The 24,648-nt window shown below is 43.0% G+C and overlaps 1 protein-coding gene across 1 annotated transcript in view; it reads right to left on the reverse strand.

Moving 5' to 3' along the window:
• Nucleotides 1–24,648, reverse strand: part of LOC141102545 (uncharacterized) — a 73,080-nt gene that overhangs the window by 44,226 nt on the left and 4,206 nt on the right. The window contains exons 3-6 of the mRNA XM_073591470.1: nucleotides 23,537–23,596; nucleotides 19,804–19,860; nucleotides 18,851–18,901; nucleotides 1,316–1,381 (exon numbers count right to left, since the gene is read on the reverse strand). Coding sequence (XP_073447571.1) covers nucleotides 1,316–1,381; nucleotides 18,851–18,901; nucleotides 19,804–19,860; nucleotides 23,537–23,596 — 234 coding nt within the window. The remainder of the gene's footprint in view (nucleotides 1–1,315; nucleotides 1,382–18,850; nucleotides 18,902–19,803; nucleotides 19,861–23,536; nucleotides 23,597–24,648) is intronic.

Here is a 24,648-nt window from a genome sequence, read left to right on the forward strand (position 1 = left end):
TAATATTGGTGATGGGATTTTTTTAGTTGTTACACCCTTGTTATATTTCTTTATGTGAACTTATTTTTTTTTTTTTTCTTTTTCTCTTTTTTGCCACGTCAGCAAGATGTATTTCCAGGAGTCATGTTTCAGTTATTTAAAATTCAAAAACTTGTCCCTTCACTTCGTCACATCATTGTGGCAGTGTTTTTTTTTCCCGACAAATATGTCACATACAAAACCCTTGATACGATAGACTTCCCTCATTCCACGCATCCAAGGGCAGACCCTACCCACCCCACCCCCCTCCCAACCCCCCGGCTTCACCTCACTTATTTCACCTCCCTCTCCCCAACACCCGCTCTACTCTGCTCCTATCTTCCCCGATGTCTACTCAACGCGCCCTAACTCATTTTTTCAACATCTAGCAATATCTAGACCGCTAGGCTAAATGCCCCATACCTCAGTTGCTTTTAGAGAGTCTTTGTACTCCACCCACTTCCTCCACTTTGTCTCAAAAACTTCCATATCCATCCCTTCGCTAAACCTAAGATATTCCAAACCTTGTATTTCATTAAATTTTTTTTAATTATGAACTTATTTCATTTGAGATTAATTCTGGTTAAAAATATTTTAATCTATAGTATTTATATTATATATATATTTATTGATTGATTTTTATATTATTAAATTAGCGCTGTAATTATTATTTTGTTATATTATTATTATTTATAGTTGCTGGTTATTGGTAGAAGAAGAAGTTATTTGGTTCACAGTTTTGCAATATAATTTTCTTACAATGTATTATATCTATCAGCGCTGAAGGATTTAAACATCTATTCCAATTTATTTTGTCTTATTTTTTTTTTTTTAGAAATGTCCCTGAAGAAGAATAAGTAGCTCTTACTTTATGAACCAATGGGCTTATCTGATACAGATATGACAATATGCAAATTAGTCATATAGCTATTTTTAGATGATCACAACTGGATCAGTAAAAGATGAATTGCCTTGTGATGTGCTTTACACGGTCATCTTTTTTTAAATAAATATCTGCTGCAAACCCTCATCTGACTTCACCTTGGCCTGAGTCACTGAGACCGATTTACTAAAGGAATTAAGAATGTTCACACTATAAATTGAGTGAAGGTTCACTTCAAGAATCCAATTATAAGAAAAGCAACTCCCTGTTCACTTATTTCATCTGCACCTGATTGGGTCATTTAAGTGAATATTCAACAATTTATTGGGTGAACATTCTCAAATCAGCCTCAGTGTCTCTCTGACCGGCTGATATGAACAAACAGAAATGAAGCGAGTGAATAAGCAAACTTACCAGAACCTTAGTAACAAAGTAATAGGCTGCACTTCCAGTTTCTCCAACCCCCTTCAAAAGTTCTTCCTATAAATAAAATGCAACAGAATTGCGTATGCATGCATGTCATATATTTCACTTAATACAGGTAAGGTGTAGCTTTAAAGATTACAGATAACGTATATAGAACAAACAATTTAAAATTTCTGTAAAATGAACTTACAGTATATAAAAAAAAATAGATAAAAAATCTTTTGCATTGTAGTTGTGTGTGTGGTCAGTGCTCATTTGTTTCTAGTGTTGCCATTTTTTAAATATTTGAGCACATTACTGTATGAGATCAGAAAGTGAACACAATATCTACAATATTCACAGTAACAGATCCCAAAATAATATAATTTATTTCTGGGAATGCTCACCTCTAATCCAATCCTGATGCATGCACACAGTATATGAGCTATACCCTCTGCTCCCATATATAGAAGATACCAAACTCGTTCCGCAACACCTCAGGTGATTTATTTAAATATTTGCAAAATCCACAAACTTTACATTGTGATAAATCCATGCAATCTGCATAACATTTTTGAATCACTCATGGTCCTTCCTCAGGTAAAGTATGTATAAAACTGAAACAGATTATCTCCATCTTAAGCCCCTGTTCACACCGAATGCGGCATTGAAATTGCACTATTTCTAACATGTACACCCACACACGGGCAAAAAAATAGACATCAAAGGGTACTACACATGTCAGAGATCTTTTGTAGTTTATACATTACAGCGCCCCTAGGGTTTGTACTATATAGGAGAAATGACACAGAGGATGAAAGATAGATTATCACAACATAAATCCTTTTTCTATGCACAGACAGATATTCCATCTCCCAGCTTAGATTTCTAATCATTGATCATGTTCCTAGATCGCAGAGAGGTGCCAACAGGGAACTACAGTTGAGGTGCAGTGAGGTTAAGCCGGCCATAGTTGGATCGGAATGACTGGGATTCGATCCATCTGTGGGCAGGCTGGTTGTACCAAAGTCAATCCATCAGAAGTGATCATTGTGTTCTGCCAGCTGGGAAGGCTCCCCATCAGCAGAATACATTAGCGCTGCGGGAGAGATTTCCCCATCAACGCTGACTGATGATGGGGAATCAAGCAACTTTTTTCTTTCCGCCCATGGTAGAAGGAAAGAAAATGGTATCTTCTATGGCCTGCATTAAATTGTTAGCTGAACTGGACACTATACAACCCAAAGGGTTAAATGCTGACTTGGATTTATTCCTTCTCTTATGAGATTTATCAGCATTTATTTTATGTAGCTGTTGCTCTTCTCACTCGTGTCATGTCTCACCCTGTCATTCCTTCTTTCTTTTTTAATTTTTTTTTTTTCGGTGAGACATGACATGAGTGAAAAGAGCAAGCCATCCTCCCCAAGCTGTGTGATAGAAGTAACTCTGGAATTTCACGGCTGGAGATCGGATATCATCATAAACCCCTTTTATGCGGTTAAAAAGTGATTTAGCCAAACACAAGAGTGGGAGGCATATGTAGCTGGTGAGTGCGTTTTCTATGGGGAGTGGAATCACTTGCACAGAGGTGTGGTGGAAGCATAGAAATAATATTCACTGGATACACTTCATTGGATTGTTTTACTTATAAGGACTTTTTATGTACATAGGAATTATCCATGTCAAGGACTTTGTTTTCACTTTTTTAAGACTCTTTTTTTCACCTACCACAGGGTGATATTAAAATTGCAGATTAATTCAGCACCACTGAATGTCTGTCATTTTTTGATCACTTGATTGAGTGGTACATTTAGTTATTTACTGCTATTAATAAGTTTGCTATTGATCACCTTTCAGAGGGTGTGGGGAACACTTAGAAGTGTTACTCCACGTACACATGGGTTTTAGCACATATGTGTATGTATTGATTTATTTTATCCTTTCCACCTGATTAGTTATAGTGCCACTATTGGTTCACTGTTTATGCAGGTTTAATAGAGGACACAATACTGTTTACTATCCACTAAATATGACACAGTCAAGTGAATGGGGCCAGTCTACAACCGCCCCACAGCCACATGCAATGCACATGGTTGCAGCACAGTGGTGTGGCATGTATATGGTTAAAAAAGGTGGCGAGGATGCAATATATTTCCTACTTACTGCCTCTCAAACACCTTATCCATGTTGCTCTGTAAGAGCGGTTCTTTTATACAAAATAGTGGAAGGATGTGTGCACAGGTGTTACGTGTTTCGGGTTGCAGTTAACATTTTAAAAGGAATAATCTGTTTCAGCTTTATACATGTGTAGCACCCTCTAGCTAGTGTGCTAGGTGTAAATAGGTTTTGTTAGTGTTGGGAAATTGGCTTGGCTGAGAGCCAGGCCTGGGTTGTGAATCTGGGTCAGGGATGAGTGACTCAGGTGCTGAATGACTCAGTAAGAAGCCTCTCTAGTGCCTCCCCCTGTTCTCTAGAACATTGTAGAATGTTCTAGACATAGTGGGTGGAGGTTAGGAGAAGCTGTTTGGCATATTTTGGGGGTTTGGCCAATCCGCAGAAAAATGGGCTGGCAGGGGGCAATCTCACCTCATAAATAGGCATAAGTCATGCCAGCAGGGGCAGTCGGGTGTTAGAGGAATAAATTCATTCTTTTACACATTCTTTCTTCATCAAGAAGAAAGCACAAGTCTAGATTAATATACACATTATTGTATGCATGGAAGCTATATAGGTGCATATTATTGATTGGTCATATGCTGGATAGGGATGAGCCGAACACCCCCTGTTCGGTTCGCAGCAGAACATGCGAACAGGCAAAAAGTTTGTTCGAACACGCGAACAATGTTATCCGGTTCCCGACCGGCTCCTGTAGATATACGCCGGCAGAATGGCACGGCTGCGCAAAGTAACGTACCTGTACGTTACCTTGAATTTGCCGCCGTGTGTGCGCGCCTGCCGCAATCTCCGTGAGTCAGGTCTCGGGGGTCCCCGCAGACTCGATCGCCGCAGGGATACCCACGATTGCCTCACAGAGAGGACAAATGGGGAGATGCCGTTGTGAACAGCATCTCCCCGTTCTGCCTAGTGACAGTGTCACTGTTCTCTGCTCCCTGTCATCGGAAACAGAGATCAGTGTAGTGACACACAGCCCATCCCCCCTACAGTTAGAAATACTCCCCTAGGCCATACTTAACCCCTCCCCGCCCCCTATTGGTTAACCCCTTCACTGCCAGTGTCATTTACACAGGAATCAGTGCATTTTTATAGCACTGATTGCTGTATAAATGACAATGGTCCCAAAAATGTGTCAAAAATGTCCGATGTATCCGCCATAATGTTGCAGTCCTGATAAAAATCGCTGATCGCTGCCATTACTAGTAAAAAAAAAAAATTATTAATAAAAATGCCATAAAACTATCCCCTATTTTGTAAATGCTATAACTTTTGCGCAAACCAATCAATAAACGCTTATTGCGTTTTTTTTTTTACCAAAAATATGTAGAAGGATACGTATCAGCGTAAACTGAGGGGAAAAATTTTTTTATATATTTTTTGGGGATATTTATTATAGCAAAAAGTAAAAAAATATAGTGCGATTTTTTCAAAATTGCCGCTCTTATTTTGTTTAAAACACAAAAAATAAAAATTGCAGAGGTGATCAAATACCACCAAAAGAAAGCTCTATTTTTGGGAAAAAAGGACGTCAATTTTGTTTCGGAGCCACGTCGCACGACCGCGCAATTGTCAGTTAAAGCGACACAGTGCCGAATCGTAAAAAGTCCTCTGGTCAGGAAGGGGGTAAATCCTTCCGGGGCTGAAGTGGTTGAAAAAAAAAATCAAAAGTGCTCATTTTAAAGGCTAATATGCAAGTTATTGCCATAAAAAGTGTTTGGGGACCCGGGTACTGCCCCAGGGGACATGTATCAATGCAAAAAAAGTTTTAAAAAACGGGCGTTTTTTTGGGAGCAGTGATTTTAATAATGCTTAAAGTGAAAAAATAAAAATGAAATATTCATTTAAATATCGTGCCTGGGGGGTTTCTATAGTATGCCTGTAAAGTGGCGCAGTTTTCCTGTGTTTAGAACAATACCACAGAAAAATGGCATTTCTAAAGGAAAAAAAGTAATGTAAAACTGCTTGCGGCTGTAATGTATTGTTGGGCCCCGGCAATATAGATGAAAATCATTGAGAAAAAAACGGCATGGGTCCCCCCACCCCAGTCCATTACCAGGCCCTTTGGGTCTGGTATGTATATTAAGGGGAACCCCACAACCAAATTAAAATGTAAGCCCTAACATTTACTCTTGGTGGGCGCAGGAATGGGCCCTGCTGTGAAATATTATATCAAGAATTGTAATTGCATGCCCCTGTTAAACAGGGGCAGAAAAATTGGGCCTTTGGTGGTGGTGGTGGTGACCTAAATTAAAAATAATGTTAGAAGCTAGCATCATCAAGATTGAGGAGGAATAGGATAGTCACTCAGCATAGGCAGTCTTCAGGGGGTCCCACAGACAAGAGGGACAGTATCACTGATGCATGCATTGTCGCTGCTCACCGTCCTCGTGGCCTCCTCACATGGTGACAGGACAGTGCATGCATCCTTGATCAGTAGCCACTGATGTGGCGAAAAGAAGCCAAGCTCCCCTGACCCTAGTGCCATACTCACACAGGTACTCATTGATGGTCCTCTGCTGCGTGTGCAGCTGCTGCAGAATTGCCAATGTTGAGATCCACCTGGTGGGCATGTCACAATTGAGGCAGTGGGTGGGCAGGTTGCATTCCCTTTGAATGTCAGCCAGCTGAGCACTGGCATTGTATGACTGGAGATCCTGTAAGCCTGGGTACCTGCTCAAGAACTGCTGCACCACCAAATTCATGATGTGTGTCAAACATGGAACATGGGTCAAGTGTCCCTGTCGGAGGGCGAAGAGAAGGTTGGTGCCATTGTCACATATAACCATTCCTGGCTGAAGCTGGCGTGGTGTCAAAACCTCTGAGCCTGCCCCTGCAGAGCTGACAGAATCTCTGCCCCAATGTGGCTCCTGTCCTCTAAGCAGACCAACTCAAGCACTACATGGCATCTTTTTGCTTGCGTAGCCCTTACGGAGCACCACGGGTTCAGAGGACAAATCTGCAGAAGAGGCCATAGAGGAAGAAAAAGAGGTGGGGGTGGAGGAGAGAGCTGTAGCAGAATCACCACTAGCATTTTGGAGGTGTGGCGGAACAAGCTCCAATAAAACTGAATCCTGTCCTGCATCCTTCAAAACTGCCAGCAGAGTTACCCAGTGCGCAGTGCACGGTGTCGTTGCCAGGTGACCCCACCCCCCTCTGACGCACGGGGACTTCCCTGTGACCTTGCCCCCCTCTGAAGCACTGGGACATCCATAGGAAGCCATAGGAATGTCCCTGTGTGTCAGAGGGGGGTGGGGTCACCTGACGACGACACCGTGTGGCCCAGCCCACAGTTTTAAAAGAGCTGTCATCTGCGAGGATGCGTCGTATGGCGTGTGCCTCCCATGGATTTTTATTATTAATTAATTAATAATTTTTTTTTTCGGTCCATCGGAGGAGGTGAATGGACTACGTGGGACAGTTTTATTTTTTTATTATCCCATGGTGTGTGTTGTTTTTTTTACCATTTGCACACTTTTTTTGTGAAATGGTACGGGTACATTTGAAATTACCATTTCAAACAAGGGGGGGCTGGGATCTGTGGGTCCCCTTTTTAAAGGAGGCTTCCAGATTCCGATAAGCCCCCCGCCCGCAGACCCCCACAACCACCGAGCAAGGGTTATGGGGATGAGGCCCTTCTCCCCATCAACATGGGGACAAGGTGCTTTAGGGGGCTACCACAAAGCACCCTCCCAATGTTGAGGGCATGTGACCTGGTACGGTTCAGGAGGGGGGGGGCGCTCTCTCGTCCCCCCCTCTTTTCCTGCAGCCTGCCAGGTTGCGTGCTAGGATAAGGGTCTAGTATGGATTTTTGGGGGGACCCCATGCCATTTTTTTTTTAATTTGGGCGTGGGGTTCCCCTTAAAATCCTCACCAGACCTGAAGGGTCTGATATGAATTTTAATACCAGACCTGAAGAGCCTGGTATGGAATTTAGGGGGACCCCACGCATTTTTTTTTATTTTGGCTTGGGGTTTCTCTGTGGGGGAATCCCATGCCGTTTTTATCAATGAACTTTTATGTGTATTGCCGGACCGACAATTCATTATAGCCGCGAGTAGTTTTAAATTACTTTTTTCCTTTAGAAATGTCATTTTGCTGTCAGACTGTTCTAAACACGGGAAACATGCGCCACTTTACAGGCATACTATAGACACTCCCCAGGTACGAAATTTAAAGGAATATTTCACTTTTATTGTTTCACTTTAAGCATTATTAAAATCACTGCTCCCGAAAAAACGGCCGATTTTAAAACTTTTTTTTGCATTGATACATGTCCCCTGGGGCAGGACTCAGGTCCCCAAACACTTTTTAAGACAATACCATGCATATAAGCATTTTAAATTAGCACTTTTGATTTTTCATGTTCGTGTCCCATAGACTTTAATGGTGTTTGTGTGTTCGAAAAAATTTTTTGCCTGTTCGCATGTTCTGATGCGAACCGAACGGGGGGGGTGTTCAGCTCATCACTAGTGTACACCACCAGAAAAGTAGCAGCAACTGTACTACAGCTGCACTGTATTGTGTACACCACCAGAAGTGTAGTAGCAACTGCACTACAGCTGCACTGTATTGTGTACTGTGTACACCACCAGAAAAGTAGTAGCAACTGCACTATGACTGCACTGTATTGTGTACTATGTACACCACCAGAAAAGTAGTAGCAACTGCACTACTGCTGCACTGTATTGTGTACTGTATACACCACCAGAAGTGTACTAGCAACTGCACTACGGCTGCACTGTATTGTGTACTGTTTACACCATGAGAAAAGTAGTAGCAACTGCCCTACGGCTGCACTGTATTGTGTACTGTGTACACCACCAGAATTGTAGTAGAAACTGCACTATGACTGCACTGTATTGTGTACTGTGTACACCACCAGAAAAGTAGTAGCAACTATACTACAGCTGCACTGTATTGTGTACACCACCAGAAGTGTAGTAGCAACTGCTCTACGGCTGCACTGTATTGTGTACTGTGTACACCACCAGAAGTGTAGTAGCAACGACACTACGGCTGCACTGTATTGTGTACTGTGTACACCACCAGAAGTGTAGTAGAAACAGTACACCACAGAATGCACTGTAGATATAGGCTACACCGGATGCAGAGTATATATACATCAATATATATATATATATATATATATATATATATATATATACACACACACAAGACTGTATATATATATATTAATACACCGCCTGAAGTGTATTAGAAATAGTACACCACAGAATGTAGATATACGCTACACTGGATGTATATATATATATATATATATATATATATATATATATATATATATATATATATATATATATATATATATATATCTCAAATACACTGCCACTAACTGAATAACCTGCCTGCTTAATCTGAATCAAGCTATCTCTCCATCTACACCAACAATACTACACAGGGCCTCCGTGTAGGCAGCCTTATATAGTATGGGGCGTGAACTTAGTCCCTCTGAGCCATGATTGGCCAAAGGCACCCTTCCTTTGGCCAATTATGGCTCTCTTAGCAGAGGGCGCTGGGATAGGCCAAAGCATGCAGGTCAGGTGCATGCTTTCGCCAATCATCATACAGCAATGCACTGCGAGTAGTAAAAAGTAAATGTCCATTCATCTTCGATCACAGCGCTGAAGGACAGAGAAAAAAAAATGGAAAAACTCTCCCTCAATGGGAGGCGTCCCAGCGACTGCAGGCTTTTTGCAATGACAGCTGTTATATAGCTGAGGGCGGGGCCACCCAGTGACATAAACGGGTGACCCTGCCCCCTCCTTTTTTTTTTTTTAATAAAGGACTTGTCCCAAACTGTCTCCTGTCTTTTTTTCCTTTTTTTACACTTGTTTAGGTGAATGAGTAGGGGTACAATAAGGGGAGGACTGACCATTGAGCCACTCAGGCACTGCCCGAGGGCCCTGGGCCACTAGGGGGCCCCATCAGGGTTGCCAGCCTCAGTAAAACCAGGAACAGTATGTAAAAATCTGTGTTTTTTTACATCTGTCTCTGAAATGTCCCTTATCGACATCCTTTTGGTCTAAAAATCCCGAGATTATAGCTGCCCCACCTCTCCAGTACCTTCTCAGCCAATAGAAACATGTCTGTGTATACTGTGTGTACATGTATGTGTATAGTGTGTGTGTGTATACTGTGTGGCCCCATAATCTCTGATTGCCTGGGGGCCCCATAATCTCCTATTGCCCGGGGGCCCCATGAGTTGTCAGTCCGCCCCTCGGTACAATGTACCTGATACCTATTCACATAGGGGGGCGGGATCTTGGGGTCCCCTTGTTAAAGGGGCTTCCAGATTCTGATAAGCAAGGGTTGTGGGGAAGATGCCCTTGTCCCCATCAACATGGGGACAAGGTGTTTTGGGGGGACCACAAAGCACCCTCCCCATGTTGAGAGCATGTGGCCTGGTATGGTTCAGGGGGTCGCGCTCTTGTCCCTCCCCTTTTCCTGCTGCCTGCCAGGTTGCGTGCTTAGATAAGGGTCTGGTATGGATTTTGGGGGGATCCCCACGCCATTTTTTTAACATTTTGATGAAGAGTTCCCTTTAATATCCATACCAGACCTGAAGGGCCTGGTATGGATTTTTGGGGGACCCCCACACAATTTTTTTTTTACATTTTGGTGCAGGGTTCCCCTTAATATTCATACTAGACCCAAAGGGCCTGGTAATGGACTGGGGGGTAACCCACTCTGTTTTTTTCAATGATTTTTATCTATATTGCCGGGATCCGACAATACATTACAGCTGCGAGTAGTTTTAACCACTTCAGCCCCGGCAGATTTGGTTGCTCAATGACCAGGCCATTTTTTGCGATTCGCCACTGCGTCAATTTAACTGACAATTGCGCGGTTGGGTGACGATGTACCCAAACAAAATTGACGTCCTTTTTTTCCCACAAATAGAGCTTTCTTTTTATTTTTTGTGCTATAAACAAAAGAAGAGCGACAATTTTGAAAAAACACTATCTTTTACTTTTTGCTATAATAAAAATCCCAATTTTTCAAAAACAAAAACAAATTTTTTCCTCAGTTTAGGCCGATATGTATTCTTCTACATATTTTTGGTAAAAAAAAATCACAACAAGCGTATATTGATTGGTCTGCGCAATAGCGTCTACAAAATAGGGGATAGATTTATGGCATTTTTATTATTATTATTTTTTACTAGTAATGGCAGTGATCAGAGATTTTTATCTGGACTGCGATATTGCAGCGGACACATCAGACACTTTTGGCACATTTTTGGGACCAGTGAAAATTATACAGTGATCAGTGCTATAAAAATGCACTGATTACTGTGTAAATGTTACTGGCAGTGAAGGGGTTAACACTAGGGGGCGATTAAGGGGTTAACTGTGTTCCCTGACTGTGTGTTCTAACTGTGGCGGGATGGGACTGACTAGGAGGAGACAGAGATCGGTGTTCATACATAGTATGAACACACGATCGGTCTCCTCTCCCCTGAGAGAACCAGGATCTGTGTGTTTACACACACAGATCCCGGTTCTCGCTCTGTCAGGAGCGATCGCGGGTGCCCAGCGGTCATCACGCCCGCCAGGCACCCACATCGGCTCCAGCGGCGATCTGCGGGCACGCTCGCACGCCCTCTAGTGGCCAAAAGGCAAAGCGATGTAAGGTAACGTTGTTTTGCCCAGGGGAACAAATCTGCCGCAGTGAAACTGCGGCGGCTGGTCCGGAGGCAGTTAAATGACATTTTTTCCTTTAGGAATGTCATTTTGCTGTGGTACTGTTCTAAACACGGCAAAGATGCGCTACTTTACAGGCAGACTAAGAAGACCCCCAGGCACGATATTTGAGTGCTGACACTGTGGAGAGCTGACCTCTGTTGCAGCGGCTCTGTTACAGCGGCTTTGCGAAGCAGCTTTGGCCACCTGGCCACCCATCCCTGGGATCCCGACTTATCCCTGACTCCCCTCGCAGCAGCACACCGGCCCCCTCCTCCCTATCTGCTCCCCTACTCATTCACCGCCCTACATCCGCACGCCGTAGCCAGCAGGCCGGCCGCTCAGGACACTCAGCGACTCCGGCCAGCCCCCCCTGCAGCAGTACCGGACCCACCCCTTGTCCGCACCAACCACTGTCTCTCACCCGGACCCACTCTGCTAGCCGGCCGCACAGGCCACTCCGCGGTCCAGCCCAGCCCCCCCGCATCATACACCGGGACCCCCTCCCCTCCTATCCGCACTCACCTACTCCGGACCCCGCCTTCAGCCAGCCGGCCGCTCAGGAAATTCCGCGGCTCCGGCCTAGCTTCGGCTACTAGCCGGCAGCACTCATCACTTCCTCCTACTACCGTCCGGTCGCCCGATCGGCGGGCCACCCCCCCTTCCCTGTTCGATCATCCTCTCCGGACCACCCGCCCACCTTCGTTGGACGGTCCGGGCAACACCGCAGGACAGCCTACGGCTTGGGCCTAGCCGGCGGCCATCTTGGTACCCCCATCGCCGTCCAGTCGTGGCTCGGGCCCAGCCAGCGGCCATATTGGCACACTCAGGCCGACGGTGCAGCTACTGAGGACCCTGGTGCAGCATCCCAGGACACCCCCCACTCCTGTGGCCACTAACATCCAGCCGCATCACACCTGAGTGACCCGCAATCCAAGGTCCCTCCTTCCAGTCACCCGACCCGCCCCCCCGGGACACCACCGCAGCCGCGGTCTAACCACCTCATTCTAGCCGCTAGATTCGGTGGGACAGACCACGGCTGCGACCTAGTTCCAGCAGCCAGCTACCCACACCCCTCCCATTATTGTCCCACAGAGCACGGGCCCCTCCACACCTGAAATCACCCATCCTGCGACTACTGGACCTCACCGCAGGAGCTCTGGTTATTCACCGGAGGCTACTCAACTTTAATCATCGTAGACGCAGCCACCGCACCACCTACCTGTAAGTAGCATCAGATCCCCCTCCCTTCGTCCGCTGGACCATCCATTCAGGTAAGCACAGGGGTACATTAGCAGTTGATCCAGGGATTCCCGATCGCCCCTGGGGGGGTCAGGAAGGATTTTTTTTCCTCTGCTGCACCATTGGCACTCGCAGCTAGGGGTTTTTCGCCTTCCTCTGGATCAACGACAGGGGGGTAGGTAGCCGCACCTCCTCAAGTACCTCCGCACCAACTCCAGCCCGTCACCACACCACTCCAGTAGCAGTGGGTAGCCATCGGACCCCTCCATCCACCTGCAAGTGTGTCACCACCACATCAGTACCACCATCAGAACACCCTTCCTACAAGCAACGCCGTCTTCCTCATCATGTGCAACTTCAAATACACAGCAGACACCCTCCACAGGCTGAGAAACACTGCCGTAACTTTACCGACCGCCACTCAAAAAAGACTAAAAAAAGAACAATTACTAAGAACCAACCCTCAATCAACCAGGAAATGCAGGGAGACACCGATCCAACCACAACAACTAGCATGCGCCCTGATCAACACCAGATCTGCAGTCAAGCACAGGCTGGAAATCCACGACTTCGTCATCGAAAATAACATTGATTGCCTCTTCATTACAGAAAGCTGGCTAACATCTGACTGCAACACCATCCTAACTGAACTGGTGCCCAAGAACTACAGTATCCTAACCGAGAATAGAATCGGAAAAAAAGGAGGAGGCCTAGCAGTGATTTTCAAATCACATTTCGGGTTCACAAACCAAACTTACAGAACCCAGTGCCTTTCATGGAAACACTCTCACTGCATCTTCAAACAACACCTCAGGACACCATTCACATACTACTATGCTACAGACCACCAGGACCAAAGACCAATCTCCTTACGCCGCTCACTGAATTCTTCTCAATACACACCTTGAAAACCAAAAACCTTCTGGTACTTAAGGATTTTAACCTGTGGGCAAATTCTGCCCAAGACTCCATTGCAACCGCCTGCGTCAACCAAATGGAAGAACTTGGCCTTCAACAACTGATAAATTCTCCCACCCATGGGTCAGGACGCACTTTAGATCTCATCTTCAAACAGAATATGGACATCAAAGTATTTGACAACACTCCACTACCATGGACGGACCACCATGCTATTAAATTTATAATCACCACTAACGGCATCCTCCAAAAACAGAAACACGCAACAGCAACACACTGGAATAGATCTCAGAAGAAACTTCACTCTGATCTCTTCAAAACTACATTATCAAGCAAAATTCTTTTGCTAAACTCAAACCTCTCAACCAAACAAACACTTAACTTCCTAAACAATGTATTACTACAAACAGCAGACTCCGTGGCGCCAAAACGCAGAACACTCATCCGCAAAAAAAACTCCAGTTGGTTTAATGGTACTCTCACCCTATTCAAGCAATAACGTAGAAGAGCTGAGAGAGCATGGAGAAGAAATCCCACTAAGGAAAACCATGCTAACTACAAAACACGCACTGTGAAATACCACAAGGCAATCTTCAAAGCCAAAAAAGAATACTTCTCAGACATAATCTCATCCACCTTAAACCGCCCGCGTGAACTCTTTAAAATAGTGGCTCAGTCAATGAACCCGACCTGCTTAGAGCCCCCATCAAACGATACTCAAGAATTCTGCAATGAGTTATCAGACTTCTTCATCGACAAAATCGACTTCATTCGGAAATCAATCCATCAAAAAATAACAACCAACCTCACTCAACCAAAGCAAAAAGAGGATAGCGTTACGAACTTCACTCAACCGCCAAATTTCTTTTTGTCCCCAATCACCATGGACATGACTAAAAACATCATCAGAAGCCTTTGAGACAGCACATCACCTAACAACATCATCCCCACGAAACTGTTTAAAGAATGTGCCGACATCTTGGCCCCTAACCTAACACATCTCATAAATCAATCATTCAAAGAAGGGACTGTGCCAACCTCCCTCAAGCAAGGCATCGTCAAACCCCTGCTAAAGAAACCCAATCTCGACCCCAAGGACCCTAACTGCCGCAAACCAATAACCAGCCTCAACACCATCTCCAAGATTATAGAGAAAGCAGTAGTACAGCAGCTACAACACCACCTGGACTCACACCAACTCCTGGACCCTCTGCAATCAGGCTTTCGCCCAGGCCATGGCACAGAAACAGCACTTCTGAAGATATGGGACGACGCCCTTGAAGCAGCAGACGACGGAGAACCGAGTCTCCTGGTACTGTTAGACCTCAGCGCAGCATTCGATACAGTGGACCACAATACTTTACTTGTCCGCCTCGCTGAAGTTGCAGGAGCTACAGATTCTGCTCTAAAATGGTTTACATCCTTCTTAGAGAATCGCTCCCAGACAGTGAAACTAGGAACATTCACCTCGAAAACCCGGGCAGTCTCCTGTGGAGTCCCTCAAGGCTCACCCTTGTCACCAATACTATTCAACATCTACATCCGCCCACTTCTCAATATCATCAGGAAAACCGATCTCTGCTTCCACTCTTACGCTGACGACACCCAACTCTACCTTCGCATCAACAGACAAAAAGACCTTCATCAGCAATTACAGAAATGCCTCACTTTAATAGATGACTGGATGACCAGTAGCTCCCTCAAACTCAACGGTTCAAAAACAGAACTTCTTCTCCTACAAGCAAAACAAAAATTCCACAACAAAGACTCCGTGGACACCACCCACCATCCTCAGACAGACCATCTCTCCAAGCACCAAAGCCAAGAGCCTTGGAGTCATTTTTGACTCAGGAATGACAATGGATGCACAAATAGGATCAGTGGTGAGCGGATCACACCATCTCCTCCGCCAGCTACGCAGACTAATCCCCTTCATCCCAGAAGAGGACAAAGCAGCAGTTGTGGGAACAATCATCAATTCCCGACTCGACTACGCAAATTCGCTCTACGTAGGACTACCCCAATATCAGCTTGCGCGCTTGCAACTCATCCAAAACACGGCGGCAAGACTGTTAACAGGAAAAAAACCCTGAGAATCCATCTCCCCAGCCCTAAAGAGCCTACACTGGCTAACCGTGAAGAATCGGATCACATTCAAGACCCTCTGCCTCACCCACAAATGTATACAAGGAAATGCTCCGCTATATCTCCGCAAGAAAATAAAACACTACACACCGAATCGCAGTCTTTGATCAGCCAACCAAAACCTTCTTATCATTCCCAAATACCGCTACAAAGCAAAGGGAGAACGAAGATTCGCAGTTCAAGGACCCCGACTATGGAATGCTCTTCCAACCAACATCCGCATGGAAGAAAACCACCAGGCCTTCAGGAAAAAACTAAAGACCTTCCTCTTCTAACAAGCTGACAACAGAGAATGTATCTCAGTGCCTTGAGGTGATTCAGTTTGCATTTGCTGCGCTTTACAAATCATTCATCCATTCATTCATTCAAAGGAATATTTAATTTTTATTGTTTCTCTTTAAGCATTATTAAAATCACTGTTACCGAAAAAACGGCCATTTTTAAAAACATTTTTTGCATTGATACATGTCCCCGGGCCTTAAGGGGGTGCGCTACACAAGTTTTCCCTAAGGAAAGACTGTGATGGTTCAAGAGATTGCAAGGATTTATCACATATGGAGTTTGTGGATTTTACAAATTTTTAAATAAATCACTGAGGACCTTTCTGAAGAAGTCGGGTGATTGGACCATGTGCGCCATGGGAGTGGGGCTGTGAGGCTGATGACATCAGGCTAATTGTGTGCTGCTAGAGAACAGGAAGAGCTGTGATCTGTATACTACTGTACTGAAGAGTGGAGGGATCAGCACTGCTGGCTCTTTCTGTTCTGCTCTTGTACATTATACTCCTGTGAGTGTTTTTATCCCTTTAATTTCTTCAGTAAAACAATTGTGAGCACTATTTCAGTTTATTCTGTCTTTTACGTGCTGCACTTGGCTCATTACCATGTCTGAACCTTGGATGGCTCTAAGGGATCGCTGCAAAGGTAGTATTAGTTTCCGTAAATTCCTTTAAAGGGAAGGAAACACTTTTGACTTTCACATTTTGAGGTCTGGATTGAATGTGAGCAGCTTCCTCCTCATGCAGTGCATGCATGAGGAGGAGTCGTCTCACTTTGATCACACTAGAAGAATCACTTATTGTGGGAGTTTGGATAATTCACTGTGAATACACATGATTATGTTGGTTTATAGAGTGTTATGGCACAAATATCCTTTCAATGACTGATGCACTTTAATCGGATCTCTTGATTGGATGCTCTTAAGTATTATGTGTATAATATTTGATATTTGAATTATGCTGCACTATTCGGGCAAAAAATCACCCAAAAATCAAGTGTTGCAGAACAGGTAATATATATATATATATATATATATATATATGTAGCACCCTGGTGTTTAGGCAGGGTTGCTCCTAAATTTACCTAAATTTAGCTACCTTGGCTAATTGTTGAGGATCAATTGATTTCACTCTGTCTGTAATTGCTGCACTTCTCTCTTTCGCCGCTAGGTGGCCGGGTACTTGGTGGCATTAGATATGAGAAGGGCAACGCAAGGTCAGATTATGGGTATATGGGGTATCCCAGCCAATGGGCAGGGGTTTTCTTCAAATCCCTTGACCTGCTGGGAGAACCTATGTATTTGGGTAGAGTCAGGAGATCAGGGTTCTGTGCCACCTGGACGGCTGTCTGGGTGGACGTGTGTCGTATTGCCTGGGCTGCTAGGCTGAAGTTTGGGCCTATCCTGGGCACATCTGGCTGCTAGGCTGTCTGAGGGCCTATCCAGAAGCAAGAGCAGTGCAGGGTTGGGATTGCGGCTTGCAGTCCAACCAGAAGTGACAGTTCTGCCGGCCGGAGAACCTGTCAATTTTTGGAGGTAGAAGGGAAGCTGTCGCCACTAAGGGACCGTTTCACCTTATTACCAGGGACCACAGTGAGTAGCTGAAGCAAGTATCAGAGCAGTATTCTTACCAAAAGGGGATGGTGAAGAAACGGGAAACTTCAGTGGGTTTCAAGCCAGGGACCCAGCCAGCAGAGGTGACGCTTGCAGAGCAGACTTGTGCGTCAAGCCAGGGACCGAGCAGGCCAGTGGGGTGAAGCTTGAGAAGTATCTTGAGTGCCAAGCTAGGGACCCAGCGTAGAGTTAAAGTCTCAGAGTCTGCCATTTAATCTTGCAACTACCTAAGGGTGTCCTTGCCCTAACCCTCTCTCCAAAAGTTCTGTTAAAATAAATAAAATTTCTTTTGCATCCAAGAAGTGTCTGGTGCCGAATCAATCTACCTTGCATTATACCCACTATGCCATGCAACTCACCATATACAGAAGGATGTCAGCTGTCTCTGGCCCTGGAGGTTCTCATTAGACCAAAGGAGGCCTGGGACCTTGCTACATATATATTTTGGAGAGGCGACCCCGGGTCATTGTGTATATTAGCAGTTTCAGCTTGGTTTTTACAAAGACAGGCATGCTGATTGCACACCTGCGGGCTGGGTTTATATTCCACTCAGGGAGAGAGCTCAGGGCTCAGACTTGGAGATATCTCCACACAGGAAGTCTGGACTAGGAGGTCAGGAGGGTCCCAGTAGAAGACGGCTCCACTAGAAAGAGACAAGAGGTCTCTGAGTCTAAGGCTACAGGTGGCAGCCTGTGTGTGCACGTCTGTAGCAGGCAGATGTGGACCGCGACTAAAACAGCACAAAGCTTACAGTGAGTAAGCCAGGAGGCTGGAGTGAGTGTTTATACAGTGATGGTGGAACCCCCTGTGAGGGAAGATTACTGTTTGAACTTGAAAAAGCTGTCTGGACTGACGTGTTTCTTCAAATGGCATACACCACTTGAGCTGAATCACCCCAATATCTTACAATATAAGATTACAAATATCTTACAATATATATAAATAGATAGATGTACATACATACATGTACCACAGTGTTTGTATTTATTATTTAATTTCTGTCATTTATTAAAAGTGTTCCCAATCTTTATAAAAAAGTTGGCATTATTTTTACTTAAAAATGCAAACAGCTAAACACAGTGACCAAATGACAATCAATAACCATGTTTGTTTGCTCTGTATGCTGTAATTCAATGAAAGGGAAAATGTAATTGGTTATCATAGATTCCTGCACTTTGCACATCTTCATAGTTCATTGAACTGGTTTACTACTGGATTTTTCTCATGGAGCATGCTCACATTTGAATACCAAATCATGAAGAGAAGCATTTGAAAATAACATTTTGATTTGAAGATTGAAGATTTCGCTTTGTGCGTGATTGGATGATGCGTTATTGAATCAGGATTACTGAAATCATTTGGTTTTCTGCCATTTGTCATGTTTAAATGTGGCTCATGAGCTGGAAACACATGGCATACATTATATTGAAACACGATGTAAAGAAATATAGGTAGATGGAGAGAGACTTACTAAAGTATGACCTTTACCAATAATTTTATCAGGATGGCAGCCTATACACGTCTGCAAAAAGAGTATAAAGTACATTGTTAGAGATACTGTTATTATTATAATTATTATTATTATTATTATTAATAATAAAATACTTAAGTGAAAATGATAAATAGGGGAATTTTATTTTTGTGAATTGGGTAGTATTGTTTTTTCCATGTCTATAAGCTGTATCATTAAAGTGGTTCTAAAGGTAGAGGAATTTTTTTTATGTAATGCATTCTCTGCATTAGGATAAAAAAAAAACTCTTTGTTTTCAGCTCCTTCCCCTGGCCCCCATTATACTTACCTAAGCCTGATCTCTATCCAGTGCCGTACCTGAGAGCAGCAGCTCCCTTCACTCTCTCTCTCCTTTCTGGCCATCGAGGAATCCATCGGCTCCTGATGCTGTCAATTTCAGCCATTGAGCAAAGATCAGAGATGGGGCTGAGTTGCGCTGTGTGTGTTAATACACACACAGAACGCAGCTTAGGATCAAGCTTGCATGAGTGCCACCATAACAAGCCGCTTGCTATGGGGGCACTCAGAAGGTGAGGATCTGGGCTGCTCTGTGCAAAACCATTGCACAGAGCAGTTAAGTATATTATACATGTTTGTTATTTAAAAAAATCCCTTTACAATCAGTTTAAAGCCTAAGGGCAGACAAACTCAAAAAGAAAATTCAGGATAAGGGACATAACTTACATTCAGTAGGATGTGTCCCTTGTGCTGATTCCTTTTCTGGTAAAAACCTCCTCCACCCTACTCCCTCCAACCCCACCACTCTAATCTTCCATTGTGGTAGGGGTACATTTTCTTTTACTGGATAGACTTTAGTAAATATTTTACTATGTACATGTTGACCATAAAAAGAAAAAAAATCTTTTCTTGAACAGCTAATCTATACATAAAGTCTTAAAATTAGTACCCCATACCAGTGCAATAATGTATGGTTTTGCTGCAGCATTGTAATTCTCTTCATTTTTATCCTCCTAAAAAAATAACACAGAGTCAAACTTACTAAAAGGAAAGTGAAAGAATCTGTTGTCATTAATCATATAATACATGGCAAATGGTTTGTATAAAATTAATTGTATACAGTTATTGTAACTGCCCTATTAAAAAATGGATCTCTTAAAGTAAATCTCAACAAATCAATAACACTTTAATGAAAGTCTTTAGATAGGTGCCAGCTGGTTTCTGTGCTCCTGTCTGCAGAAATATTCTATAGTATGGCCATTGGCCTAAAGTGTCATGGCTAATGTAATTTTAAAAAGAAAGTGTCCTAGACACCAAAATGCATTCAGAACACCGAATCCGATCCGTTGTCAGTGATTAAAGTGTCCATTTATGAACCGATATATTCCACAATAGTGACTATCATTGTCTCCACTGTACAGTGGTTTATGTGGCTGTGATGAGGAGTGGAGATGTTGTTCTGTCTCCCACTGCAGCAAAATCAGAGGAAATGATCTCCTCCCCGCTTCTCCACCTCAGAGATGGTAATAGCAGGGAAAGAGAAGAGAAACAGTCACAATGTGATGAGGGAGCAGATGAATGTCACCGCTTGGCAGTAAAATCACCCGACTCATTCAGGATATATATATATATATATATATATATATATATATATATATATATATATATATATATATATATATATGTGTATGTATATATATATATATATATATATATATATATATATATATATATATATATGTATATAATGTCTGTATGTACATATAGAACTATAAATATACATATGCCTATATACATGCCAATTTTTGAGGAAACAACATATCGCCATGCCTCTTATGGCTTTTGAAAGTCAGAGGCCTTTACCCCCTAGAAACATTTCCTAGTGGGTCGTGTCCTTTATATACCCCGAGGTCTAATGTGGGTATACTTTCACACTAGACCTCAATATATTCCCATTCTGTATGTGGACAGTAAAAATAACAATAATTAAAGTCTATTGAAGAGGGACCATGTATTAATATTTGTGTTTTTATTTATATCAAGACCATAGGTGTGCGCAGCCTCTTGCATTAGGGTGTGCACCCCAAAGCTCAAATACATATGCATGTGTATATGTACTGATGGTGTCAGTAGGGCAGTGGACAGTGTAATTTTGTTTATTTTCTTTTCCAAAAAATTATTTTCTTTTGTAACTTTTTTTTTGGGATGAAATATCAGTGGTCTAAACAGGAGGGAATATGCACCACACAAGGCAATTAGGGTGTGCCCAGGCACACCTGGCACACCCTGTGCGCACGCCTATGATCAAGACATTTCAGTGACCAGAGTGTATTTATAAAGCCATAAATACATTTTGTTACAAATGTCACAGGAATGTCTTGAAATAAATAAAAAACAATTTTCCTGCATAGCCCCTGCCCAATAAGTCTTTTATTAACCACTTGCTTACTGGGCATGTAAACCCCCCTTCCTGCCCAGGCCAATTTTCAGCTTTCAGCGCTATCACACTTTGAATGAAAATTACTAATTAGTGTCGTGCAACACTGTACCCAAATTAAATTTTTATCATTTTTTTCACACAAATAGAGCTTTCTTTTGGTGGTATTTAATCACCACTGGGTATTTAATTTTTTGCTAAACAAACAAAAATAGACAGAAAATTTAGAAAAAAAAAACATGTTTCATAGTTTGTTATAAAATTTTGCAAACAGGTAATTTTTCTCCTTCATTGATATGCGCTGATGAGGCTGCACTGATAGGCACTGATGAGGCGGTACTGATGATGAGGCACAGATTAGTGACATTTATAGGTGGCACTGTGGGCACTGGTGGGTGATACTGTGGGCACTGGTAAGTGGCGCTGGTGGGCATTGGTAGGCGGCACTGTTGTGCACTGGTTGTGCACTGGTAGGTGGCACTGGCAGGTGGCATAGGTGGGCACAGATGACTCTGCAGAGGCTCCTCACGATCGGGACCTATGTCCCTCTGACAGCCGCCAGTGATCGCCTTTTTTTAAATTCTATCCTCACGCTATCAGCGTGAGGAGAAAAAATAGTCAATTACTGTCTCTGTTTACATCACATGATCAGCTGTCATTGGCTGACAGCTGATCACGTGGTAAGGGATCGGAATCAACCCCTTACTCCGATCTGTGATCAGCCGAGTCTCATAGACTCGCTGATCACAGAGCGCGCCTTGTGCGCCCTGCAGGGGGAGCGCAGGCCGCACGAGCATGGGAGGACGTCTAATAATGCCCTCCCGGTAAAGTAGGTCCGCGCTGTAGCCATCATTCGGAAGAGGTTAACAATTCATTTTATTTTAACTATTATTTTTCTTGCTTTCCCTGCTTATTTTATTTCTTATTGAAGAGTGTTTTCTCCTCACGTCCAATACACATTGCGGCCAGTCACTGCATATTCCAATACAATTTTTTTAATAAACATGCCCTCCTCTGAGGGATTTATATGCGGTGAATAGACATGATATGTGCAGGTCATATTGTGCCTTGTTAAAGGGACACCTAAGAAAACAAGCAGTGCTTGCCAAGATTAATTGCAAACCTTAAAAACCTCATGACCTTTATTTTTATATCTTTTCCCTACCAGCTCAACGTTCAGAACATCCTGGATTTTTGTTTTATTATTTTCTGTATTTTGTAAATGTTATTAAAGGTTCAGAATTTTCTGTATAGGACCCAAACAAACATCTATAGCAGAAAAAAGCGAATGCATCTCAGGGGCCTTCAGATTCCCCCTTCATCGGGACTCAGCTTTGCTTTAATGGACTAAGATAATCAGATATCAGACAAATCTGTGGTTTTCTGTTTGGAACAGTTTCAGAAAGCAAGTTATGCCAGTGTTAATGAACATATCAAAGGACCCGAGTCTGGCTTTTTTCTGCATTGAACCAGTTTTATCAATAAAAGCTTTGGCTGCTTGTTTGGTGCTCTCATTAGTCTGTATATATATTTTTATTACTGTCTGTGTCCCTGCTAAGAAGTTTCACCTTCCCTGTTTGTTCTGATGACCATTGACGCAGGATATAAGGTGAAGGAAAATGAAAAATGGTTCCAGGACAAGAGTTGAGGGGAAATCTTGCAGTGTGGGGACACCTGTTTCCATAAAATCCCCCCATTATATAGAGCATTCCTCTCACTTCCTGTTGCATCTCCAGGATGGAAATTAAATAGAAATCTCCCTTTTGATACACAGACAGCAAAAAATAAGAGATAAAACAAAGCATAGTGGGTACATTAAACTGTGAAAGATCTTGAAATATTTTATGCTTATTTAAATAAATCTTTATTTATTTATCTTTTCTAACTATTTAGTCTACTTTCTTTCTGTTAATAGGATAATCTCAAGTGAGCTGAGGATAGGGAAAATTATTATTTTTTTAGAATTATTCATATCCATGTTACATGGGATAACATCTCTATTGCATAACTTACATTTCAGCTTCACTTGTTATTCTCAGCTCTCTCCACTCTATTACAGAAACTGCTTCATGAGACAAATATTCACATTTTTTATACATGGTAGTAGTTAACTAGAGATGAATGTGACTACTAACTATGACTAGGTATACCATGACCTAGATAAATGAGATGCGCCACAGGCATTATTTTTGTATAGTGGCTCTTTAGAACAAGTAAACTTACAAACTTGTTATTGTTACAATAAAATGTACCTGAAATTTATTGTATGCACAATAGAATTTGCCAAAAGCGGAAAGAAAATATCCAAATTCCTGAAAATGAAAGACATATGTTAGTGATGAATATATCCAACACTATTAACTTTCAATCTTTTTTATAAAAGTATTGTAAAATACAGAAACAAGAAGAAAAGCATGTAATGAGTATACCAGAGATTTCAGAAACAGGAGAGCGGTATACAACATAGAACGCCCCCAACAAGTCAAGGACCAAGAAGATTAGATACATTTGACACTGCAAGCCAAAAAACAAACAACAGTGATTACATAATCAGAAGGGGCAAGCAAAGTATAATGTCCTTCTCCCAATAAGATGATCATAAGCCTCAGGAGTAAATGAGACATGCAGAGAGTTTAGTCTCTGCCTGAAACATAATCCCTAAGGAGGAAAACGCTAGATGACCTATGCACCCCATGCATCATACCGAGATGGTGGATTAACAAGAATCTGGTTGTCGAATATCAGGATACAAAAACAAAAATGGTGATGGGGAACCATAGCTGAAGCCCCAGGAGAACAACAACCATTTGTGGGAGAGAGTCATATATAAAATTCTTCCTGCCAAGAGTATTTTTAAAGAGTCCTTTAATACAGATAGCTGAAACTGACAAAAAAAAATGTGTCCAGACGAAGTGGAGGGGAAGAAAAGAGAGTCCCACATCCCTGGGATAGGATGAGGGACATGAAGCATAGACACCACACTCCCCTGAACCACCCCACTAGAGCGGGAGAGTTATATTTCAATGTGCCACAGAACGCCATGCTATCACATACTTAAAGATGAGAGGACAATAGAAAAGAGGAAAACAAATTGGGTTCGAAGTGACCCGAGGGGGAAGAGAGAGAGGCAGAAGGGAAGTAGGGGGGAGGTCACCTAGGGCGTGAGCCACCTATGTGTCCAGAAGTCCAGGGTATAGAGGGACCTGCACATATATGGCCCACGGTTCCCATATCAATTCAAAGACCCGGGTTTTGTCCCTTAAAGTGCTTACTAATTTCTTCTGGGCCATGTGGACAAATGTTGGATGGCAGGCTAATAAATTTTCCGCGGACAACGGTCTGTTGTCAGATTTTCCTATTGTGT

Source organism: Aquarana catesbeiana, linkage group LG07 (assembly GCF_042186555.1).
Source record: "Aquarana catesbeiana isolate 2022-GZ linkage group LG07, ASM4218655v1, whole genome shotgun sequence".
Taxonomy (NCBI): domain Eukaryota; kingdom Metazoa; phylum Chordata; class Amphibia; order Anura; family Ranidae; genus Aquarana; species Aquarana catesbeiana.